General features: G+C 37.7%; 2 protein-coding genes across 2 annotated transcripts; both read left to right on the top strand.

Moving 5' to 3' along the window:
* The first annotated feature begins 5,616 nt into the window (after window positions 1–5,616).
* On the top strand, window positions 5,617–6,133 carry LOC129775771 (SRA stem-loop-interacting RNA-binding protein, mitochondrial-like). Its single transcript, XM_055780858.1, has 2 exons — window positions 5,617–5,767; window positions 5,842–6,133. Exon 2 carries the CDS (start codon window positions 5,870–5,872, stop codon window positions 6,131–6,133), a length of 264 nt encoding a protein of 87 aa, XP_055636833.1. The 5' UTR covers window positions 5,617–5,767; window positions 5,842–5,869.
* Window positions 6,134–6,186: 53 nt separating this feature from the next.
* Window positions 6,187–6,938, top strand: LOC129775762 (acyl-CoA-binding domain-containing protein 6-like). Its single transcript, XM_055780844.1, has one exon. The coding sequence runs from the start codon at window positions 6,187–6,189 to the stop codon at window positions 6,931–6,933; it is 747 nt and encodes a 248-aa protein (XP_055636819.1). The 3' UTR covers window positions 6,934–6,938.
* The last annotated feature ends 3,597 nt before the right edge of the window (window positions 6,939–10,535 follow it).

Genomic DNA, 10,535 nt, shown 5'->3' with positions numbered 1-10,535 from the left:
AATATATTTAATCCGCATCATATGCGCATATTACGCTGATGCAGTTTGTGTGTCGTATAAGAGTATAATTTAAATCGATTCAGTACTGTAGTAAATCGTGTTGCATGCTGAAGAAAATCATGAAACAGTAAATCATATTAGATCCTAATAAAGAACATATTACATCATATTGAAATGTCAATGATGCACTCGAAAGTTTTAACTGCTGTTGAATTAAATTTCAGATAGCTGCGCGAGATAGCTGGTGGATGATAATCCAGACGACCGGAGTTCGAACCCACATCGGAGCAGTTTTCACCAAACATCAATCTGTAGCATTTTAAATATTCATATTGCACTCCCAACACAAGTCAATCAAACAATTATTATTTCTACGAACATAAATACTCATATATTAACATGGCGATTCGTGAGGTTGTAATAAACATTTCACGAAAATATTTTGCGCCATTTGTTTTTTTCTATGTCTGTAATAAATCGTATATGAGTATGGCAAAAGTCGTATTTGGTGCTTTGACAATTCATGAATATATTCATATTAGATCGCAATTCAATTCCAACATAATCGCTATTATAGCCGGTCAAAGTTGCATATTCATCCAAACAAATTCGGTAAACATTTGCCATGTATGTATATGGCCTCCACTTTTGCATGCATATGCAAGTTAGGCGCATTATATGCCAACCAAATTTTAGGGCATATGATGTTATATATACGCTTGTTATGCGATTTAATGTTTGCTGGGTCGACAGTACCAGAACGCAGCACTCTCCCTACATATGTTTTCTCCCATGTCATGATGAAAACAAGAAACATAAACATGTTAATGATTTTATATTAGTTTTTATTGCCAGCTGCAAAAAAAAAGAAAAAAATAGCTTCTCCCCGGCGGAAATATGCAAGGTTTCTCGACCGAGGAGACGGATTCAAATTTATATTCAATGAAAACAAAATTCTTACCTCCGAATTCCAAATTGCACATAAGCAATTATACTGGACAACATAATCTAGCGAATCTCCTCGAAAGCAGATTTCGCTATCCCAGCTGCACTCCACTTCCTGAGGGGTGAAAATAGTGAAAGAATTTTGTCTCTCGGTACTCTCTTGTGTGGTGTTTTCGCTAGAGTACTTCTGTAGAAATAAAGAAGTGGCGGATTTTAGCTGAAGGGGCTTCTTTATAATTGTATCATGAAGCTGTTTACCTGCAAAATTCGATCGCGAGGAAGTGCTGTTGGCGAAATCACTACGAACAAGCGGAGCACGGACTTTATTTTTGTTGATTAATTTTAGTTTTTCCACTCGATAATTTTCGTTACTGTTACGTTGCTCCAACATGCCATATATTATGTGAATAAATGGTTATCTACGATTAGAAGCTGAAAAAAAGATATTTAGATACAGTGAATCAGAGCAAAAACAAAATGCTTACCTCCAAATCGCTTCGATTCCAGTAGAGAAATGACGACTGCATACACACTTTTGCTAAGCATGAAAACACACAAGGTTACAAATGCTATGTAGTAAAACATACGAATCTTTGGTATGGATGAACTTTGCATCTGACATCAGTTTTACCGAATTTTGGTAATATGTACAAAAAATGTGTACATTTTACCAATGTTTCAACTACTAAAGATTTGGTAGCTGCATTTAATAAAGTTTTTCTCCAGTGTAGTGATTCCGGATTCTAACTTAACCAACCTTGATTTATAATACCCAATACAGTGCATGTATTGACATAAGAACCAAACTAACAATTCCTCATCAGTGTGACGTTTTCTAGTAGTTTCGTTCAGATCAATGCTTAATAATACATGAACTATTTGTCATCAAAACCTCTTCTTCTTCTTCTTTTTTGGCTTTAAGAGGGTTTCAACTTTTCAGTTCATTCGCCTCTAACAAAACCTCTATTCAAACCAATGTAGCCAATATTGTTCTTTAAACACAGTTTAAAGTGAATTATAAAACTATTATCCAATTACAAGGTGTGATGGAAATGTTTATTCGACCATATTTTGATTTTCTGAGTGGATTTAGAGTGCAATAAAAGAAGATGATCTTTGTCTGATATTATTATTCTCGTTCACCAATTTTTTATGGATAGAATTCGATGTTTAACACCTTGTTAGACGCTTGTTAGAGTCTTCTATGGTTACGTGTTTAAATTTGTACAGATTTTGATGAGTTTTTGAAAAATATCAATGTAATGGCCGAGATTCAAACCCGTGGCCTTTGCATCGATGATCTTCTATCGAACAATTTGCTCGGTGAAACCACTTATAAATGTAATGCAAGATTGCCTTCTATCTTACTACTACAGTAAGATATTCCTAAAGGAATCGTTGGCAAATGCCACTGTCTGAAGAACGTTCTAAACGTTTGTCAAGAATTTGTTCGATTTCATTTGAGTCAGTTCAGCAAACAGTTGAGCTTAACAAAGTACCAAAGGTACAAAAGCTGCTTTGCAGTTGAAGAAACTTTTTTAAAAAGCTTCTCTGGCATATTTTGCACATATTTATCAGTTCGCGACATAGATGGCATGATGTCGCTGTCTAGCGGATTTTATGGATGTATGAGGAAAAAGTAAACAAACCGTGTGTTTTTCAACTATACTTTGAATGCCAATTTTTTCTCCACTCTTTTGTAGTTTATAAAAAAACGAATACGTAGTGATAGAGTGGAACTGGGGGGTTTTCGTAGCCTAATTGGTTGCGTGTCCGCTACTAAGCGAACGATCATGAGCTAATAACTCAGGGCCCCTCAACTGACCATCTTTGTGTGTTATTCTAGCTACTACGTCCACGCAACAATCATCATGTGTCGGTAATCCCAGTCCCTTACCGCTCACATTACGATCTGCTGCATCGGTAATTGGTGCTAATTCTAACACAGCAATGGAAGCCTCATATCAGCAGTCCCGTTGTGAACAGTCCAACTGTGAACATTCGAACAATAGGAATATTCTAACGCCGAAAAAAGGCGGCATGTGTTGTGTATCGATAGAAATGGAATACTCGGCATGTGTTGTGTATCGATAGAATTGGAATATTCTTAGGCCTAAACAGCTACTGTGTTATACATAAAAAAAAAACAAATGTTTATCGATGGATAGGAATCTTAAGCCTAAATAATATACAACAATAGTTATCTTAACATAAAAAATGTATACGAATAAATTCGGCTCTGTGACAGCTGAATTGCTAAATGAGTCTAATAAACGGATGGGATAAAAAAAAAAAAAAGAGTGGAACTTAATAAAGCAGTTTTCATATCGGGAACCGTTTATTTATTTCGTTGATACACAATACGTGCACCCGTGGCCGAGTGGTTAGCGTCTCACATTATCATGCCGGGTGTTCGGGTTCGATTCCCGTTCTGGCCGGGGGATGTTGTATGTGAATCGCACTTAACGAAGCAAAAAGGCTATACAGACGCGTGCAACCATGACGACGAAAGAAATGCTTTGGTTTGGAACTGTTTCCCACGTTCTGCTGTTGAGAATTTGCCCCAAATCCTACACGTAACTAAAATGTTCCGTGAGATAACGACTCCAAAGATGCGTCAAAAAGTCACAGGAGGGTTGTGTCTAAGACACGACCGCATAGTTGACGTAGGATTCAGTTAGGGTATCTGTTGTTTGGCTATGTTTGAAGAATCACATTGCTAAACTCTTCGATAATGATTTGGTGGCCCGGAAAAGGGTTGTTAGGTATCGTTTGTTCACTCTACCAGTGTTCACAACCGAGTGATGATGATAGAAGGATGGTGATCAGTCATTTGATTGTGCGTATCACGATAGAATATGCCAAAGAGGAATGAGATATGATGAAAGTCGCCCTCTGTGGCCCTGAACGAGATGGCTCCTGTGTTATGTATGGATAAAATGAAGAAAAAAATCATCATTACATTTAATATAAGATAATTATCATTATCGAACACAATTATCAATTTTCCTCACCAGAAAAAAAGTGTTACTTTATTATAGAGAAAATATATTTGAAATGGAAAATATAATTTCATTTATAATTTTTACTTTCTGAGTGTTTATTCAATCCATTTTCAGTTTCGCTTTAAACCCAACGAGACACGGAACTCCTTCATTTTCCCACTTTTTCTCGTCGCATGAACTTTCCTTGGGAGAAAAAAAATCGTTTCATATTTCAAGTCAATTTAACACAACCGCTACCATATACAATTTTGCAATGCATGATCGGTCATTGATATGAAATTTCACGAAGCAACCAACATAGATCCAAAAATTTAAATTTTACTTATGTTCTTTCTACGATCAGTTGATTGAAACATCATTCTTCAATCAATCCATCAAAAGATTCTTATTGGAACAAAAATTTAAAAAAAATCGCTCATCGCTCCCAACTTGCTTGCTCCCGTATGCAATCAGCAATGCCCACGCTAGTTACAATGAGCACCTTCTATTTGTGGGCGTCGTTTGTTAAACTATCGACCACGAGGGTATTTATATGCTCATTTCCCCCAGGTACCTTGAATTAGAAATCTCTGTTAGGGAATACATGTCGGTGAAAACAAAAGCTCCCCCTACTTTCATGTGTTTGCAATGCCGGAAATCGGCAGCTTGGTTTTGATGTCTCTGTTAGGGAATGCACTTCGGTGGGAACGAAAATTCCCTTTACTTTGATGTATTTGCAATGCCGATTTCTCCGTATCTTCAATTTCGACCAATCAGAACGAGGTGGATGGATATGCATTTGGAGATTTTTCGATTGTTTTATAGTTAGTTTCATATGATATATTATTTTATCCATTGTGGTGAATTGTTATGAAGTGCTCAGATCGATTGGTGCAAATATCTCGTAAGTACATCAGGAAATAACTGACTTATAATTGAAAGTACATGAGCCGCCGCATGTATCGTCAATTTCGACCAATCTGAAGTGGGTATTTCCGTTAGGATAGGGATTGAGATTTTTCAATTGTTCGATAGTTAGTTTCATGACATATTTTACTTTATTCAATGTAAAAAATTGTTATGGAGTGTCGAAATTTATTGACGCAAAAATCTCATCAATCCATCATGAAATGACTGAGCAATAAGCGTTTGAAATTGGACAATTTTCACGATGTGCTCGATTTTCGATTTTCAATTTGTATCCCCATATGTTCCGGAAAGACGTAATCCTACGTCAAAAACGTTTGCTTTTTTTCTGTTCCAGCAGCACAAAGCTCGAAGAATGGCCGAATCAAATTTATTCGCGATCTCGAACAATTGTTAAAAAAGTATTTTTCAGCAATGCGTGAGGTTTGGGGCTGTCTGAAGAATTATCACCTTCATACTTGGTATACAAAGCAAAAGATTATTGAATTATAGGGATCAAATCAATAGTGACAATGTATATTTTATTTTGATTCGGTTCCATTTGTTTGATTTTTTTTTTTCAACATTAAGTGCTTTAAAGTTATACTAGTTAAACTATTTTCAAATTGGTAAACTTTTTTTTAAAATTATACATTAAAAATCATGTATATCATGCATATTGGAAGGAAATCGAGAAACCCAATTAAATTATGTCAAATCCGATCGGATTCCAGAATTAATTTTTTAAAATTCCCTTACAGTGCAACAATTCCATTTTGGCAACTCACTCATCGGTAAAGCAGATTTTTGTGTATGTTCCCGAAGGGCGTTCCAATATCTGTCACTGATCGAATCTCAGGAAAAGAAATCATTCTGAGTAAACAAAACCGAATGTGCTGCTCGCGTGTGTTTCTGCAAACTTCATCGCAAAGGTGAGTTTTGCCGGCAGTTTGATCCTATTTCAATCAATCAAAACATCTGAATGAATATGTCCTTTCTTCGGTAGCTTTCCTTTCTAACGGCACTCAGCGGACATGGCCCCAGGCGCTGCTGTTTCTCGTTCGCTCAAGATCTTTGTTGGTAACATTCCGTGGACGGTGGGCCATCGCGAGTTGCGTAATTACTTTGCCCAGTTTGGTCGGATCGCGTGGTCTCAGGTTATCTTCGATCGGAAGACCGGTCTCTCCAAGGGGTACGGATTCATTGTCTTCCAGAAGCGCTCTGCGCTGGAGAACTTGGAGAAGAAGCAGAAACACGTTCTAGAGCAGTCCACTATCTTCTATCAGCAGTCGGAATAGACGTGGTCTATCGTTAGTTCGTACGTTAGTAGAAATATTGTTTAAGGTGTAAGATGTCAGATTTGGAGGCAGATGAAGCAGATCTGCTTGAGGAGGAGTTCACGCGAGCAACTAAATTCATCGAACGTGGCCATGATCAGCTTGAGCAGAAAGAATTGCTTCGATTTTATGGTTTCTATAAGCAAGCAATGGTTGGGAAATGCGATATTCCAAAACCTGGGATTTTTAATATGAGCGGTCGGGCCAAATGGACCGCTTGGAGCGAGCTGGGTGAGATGTCGAAAGAGCACGCCATGAAGAGTTACGTTCAGCATTTGGGCAAGCTGAACCCGGATTGGGATCCCGAAGGTCAGGATGACGATACGTTTAAACCGCAGAAAGCTTCGTGGGTTTCCGTTTCAACGTTCGCCCTGGAGGAAGACGGATCCGGATCGGAAGATAAATCAATAGTTGACTTCATTAAGGAAGGCGACACGGATAATGTTCGGAATGCTTTACGGGAGGATGGAATCGATGCGGTGATTAACGAACTGGATGACGAAGGACTGGGACTGATTCACTGGGCTGCCGATCGGGGGAATGTTGAAATCCTACGATTAATACTCGATGTTCCACAGGTTAAGATTAATTTGAACGATTCTTTTGGACAGACTGCTCTGCATTACGCATCCAGCTGTGGAAACCGGGACTGTCTGAAGCTGCTAATCGATGCTGGCGCCGATCGAACCGTAAAAGATGACGAGGGTGATACATGCGGGGATGTCGCGTTTGATGCAGAAATAAAGGCTATGCTTGAGTAACTACATATTACACGTTTTAATGATGACTTTGCCTGAAGACAAATACATTAAATATTTGATTATGACAAATAAATTTGTACGACAAAGCGTCATATGCTTCTGAATTCTATATAATTTCCCAAAGTCTCCCGTATTGAAGCAATTCATTATGTCAGCATTGATTTCTAGGATATTTTCAGAATGTTTACTTTTCTTTTCATAACGTTAAATAATAAATCAAAAGAAGTATAAAAAAGCTGATACTGAAGTCATGTGGGGTAAGGCGGGGTGGGGTGAATCATGTGGCCATTCAAGTCGTATAGAGTGTGATATCCTCTAACCCAGTGATGGCCAGGTATACACATGGTTCGGGCCGTATTAGAACTTTCATTATAGCCGCGGCCCGCAATGATTTTTTTCCCACTACTTTCCATAATTAAATGTAAAATATACATATTTAACTGGTACCTTTTGACTCACTTTTTATTTCAAATTAGAAAGCATTCAGTTCTATACCTGTAAAATTCATAACTCGAGAACAAAATGAGTAAAAAAAACCCGAAACTTTTATTAGTGGCATAAAAATATCCAGAATTAACTTTTTTGGCAAAATTATTCGACCATCTCTTCTTCATGCAGAGTCGAAAAAGCTAAGTCCAATCGTCAATCGCATCAGCTTCTCGATAGACTTCTTTAACGATAATTCCAATGAGAACGTCCACAGGCACGCTCCTCCAGCTTGGCCCCTAGTTTCTGAGGAGGATTCACGAATCGTTTATTGATAGAAGACGGTTTGAGCAGCTCGTAGATGTGTTCTTCCTGCACTTGAATAACGTAACAGTTGACACGCGCTTCTCGTACAGATCGAACTTTATCGTTGCTAGGAAACCGAACAAGTACTGATGGGACCGCGAAACTTGGTGAGATTGAAGGGGGACATCGAACTACACGACTGCTGACTCGCTCCAAATTTCTCCGATTCGATTGGTATGCAAATCATGAGAACTAGTTCACAGTGAAAATAGTTATTCACGTTAACTTTATTTCATAAAAACGTGACTTGTTTTCTGATTTGGCACCCTTCCTGAAAGACGTAGTTCTACGTCAAAAATCTGGCATCTCAGTAATCAAATATTATTTTTAACTAGCTGACCCGGCGAACTTTATTGTTTTGTTATGAATTGTTTAGAACAAATTTCTAAACTTATTCTCATCATAATATTGTTCTATGGGCAAAATACAACAAAATTAAGACGGCTCAAAATGGACCTTCCCGTCTTCGGGTTTTGCGCTTAGCAACACAATTGGCCTTCCATTTTTATTTATATATATTATGAATGATGTTAATGAGCTTTTTTTTTGTGGTTTATCTTATGTTAATGAGAAATTATTTATATTTTCTAATATCCGGTATCCGGTCAGCTAGCAAATATTGACCGGATAGGCCGTATACCGGATAGTTACCGGATATCCGTTTCATCTCTAATTTACATCATGTTTTCCCATTAGGGGCTGTCCACATACCACGTGGACAGAAAAAGCACGATTTCATACACCCCCCTCCCCCTCCGTGGACAAGCGTGGACATTTCTTATACTCCTCCCCTTTTGTCCACGTGGACAATTCTATTTTCAAGAAAATAATTGAATTGCGTTTGAATATCATTTCATTTCTATTTTCTATTTTATGTTTTTTTGAAAAACAAAAAAGCAAACTAAGGGTTGTTTCCGAACCATGACTGAATAGTTGACGTAGGATTACTATAAGATACTATGAGACTGACCCCCTCCGATTACCGAGTTACCAGAGTCGTCAGCTGATCAGCTTGGAACCTTTGTCGGTTCGTAGAAACACAGCCAGAGCTTTGATGATAGCCGATACCTTACAAGGACGCATCGATAGTCCCGTTCTCCTGGAAAAAATAAAATTCAACGTTCGACCTCGCGCTCTCCGAAATAACTCGATGTTACGATTGCCCACACAACGTACAAACTACGGCATGTTCGGTGGATTAAGTTGTCTGCAAAGACTTTTCAACAGGGTAGCTAGGCTGTTCGATTACCATCTATCCCGAACGATTCTTCGTCGGAGATTTAGCTCTTTTTTCACAGAACAAACTGCCACGTGATTACTACTTTTATGTGTATTTTCAATATGTGATGACTGTAATTTGATGTAATTAATTGTAATTGATTCATGTTCAGATTTAGATTCTTATATACTTCTAAGTACACCATTGGGGCCCTTAAAGCCCGTTGATGAATTGACAAATAAATAAATAAATAAAGATATTTGATGATGTTCAATGAGTAAAGATATGATTGATGATGTTCAAAGATTGAAATAGTCACGGGCCGAGGTTATGTTACTTGTAATATTTTATGAGTATGTTTTGCGCTACATTAGAAGAGACAAAATCCGTATTCTTTAGCGTTATGGTGCATTGGTGCCTAATGCCATAGTAGTGATTTGTTCTTTATTCTTTGACCTCTTAAACATTAACCGGGAGATTTTTTGTATCGCTCGTCAGTTCCTTTCGAATTCCATTTATGTTGTCTTCGGCTAGTTTCTGTGCATGAAAAATGCTATAATTTTTTCTGACATAGGTGTAAATCCTGCATCTCAAAGTTGTTCAGTCATTTCGTTATGAATTTACGAAAAGGTCTGCAGGGAATTGCTTCACACTCGTTTGCGTGAAGCTCCCGTTTTTCAACCATTCCAATATCAGATCCCACGATCGCAAAGCACAATTTCTTTTAACTCACTCTAGTCGATAATCTAAAAATGCTACAATAAGTGTATTCGATAGCTTCGCCCACATGTGTGTCGAGCCGTTCTACATTGTAGCTCTCAAACAAACTGCATCACGCACACTCTCTGCAAGGAATTCAATTTCCCAACAGCTTCGCTGGCTCGAAAAGTCACGATTACATGGTTGCAATAGCAAAATTGCCATCACGCTGTTCAAGTTATGCAAAAGTTTCGTAATGTGATGTAATTTTGGATCGTTCAACACCCAAGTTGTCGCTTGATCTCAAAGTCGTCAATCAGTGGCCAATTTCAGAGCCCATTCACGTAGCTGATCCGTAGATTCATCACCCCATAAGTTTGAAATTGATATTTGCTATTCGGTATCGTCTTATCAACAATGATACAACCCACCTCTACAGAAAACAAAACTAGGCTGGGTAGTGTACCAATGATCTTCCTGTGTAATTGCGTGGGAAATATTTGGTTGGTCGGAAGCTCGCGCCGGTTTTAAGGAAAAACTTAATTATACATATTTTCTACAATCTTTCGTCAAAAAACTATCATTGTGTTTTTTATACTATCCAAAGAATCGGAGTTCTTGCGCTTGAAAGAATTGGGCAGTAGTCTGAATCTGAGTCATGCGGATAGAATCAAATTGGTTGTCAAACAGAATCAAATAGAAATGTCGGGAGGGGAAAAAAGTGTTTTTTTATAAAAAGTTCTTTTCTTATAATAATCCACTATATAGAGAAAGTATTGTTATTAAAGGCAAAATAAATCGAATTAAATAAAATGAATTAGCTACATTTTTTGGTCAATTAATGCTAGCGTTAAAATGATAAAAGCAAGACATTTTAATAGATACTGAAATT

This window comes from Toxorhynchites rutilus, chromosome 1, assembly GCF_029784135.1.
Source record: "Toxorhynchites rutilus septentrionalis strain SRP chromosome 1, ASM2978413v1, whole genome shotgun sequence".
Lineage (NCBI taxonomy): Eukaryota > Metazoa > Arthropoda > Insecta > Diptera > Culicidae > Toxorhynchites > Toxorhynchites rutilus.
The sequence above is the reverse complement of the archived record's forward strand: the minus strand, read 5'-3'. Positions and strand labels throughout refer to the sequence as shown.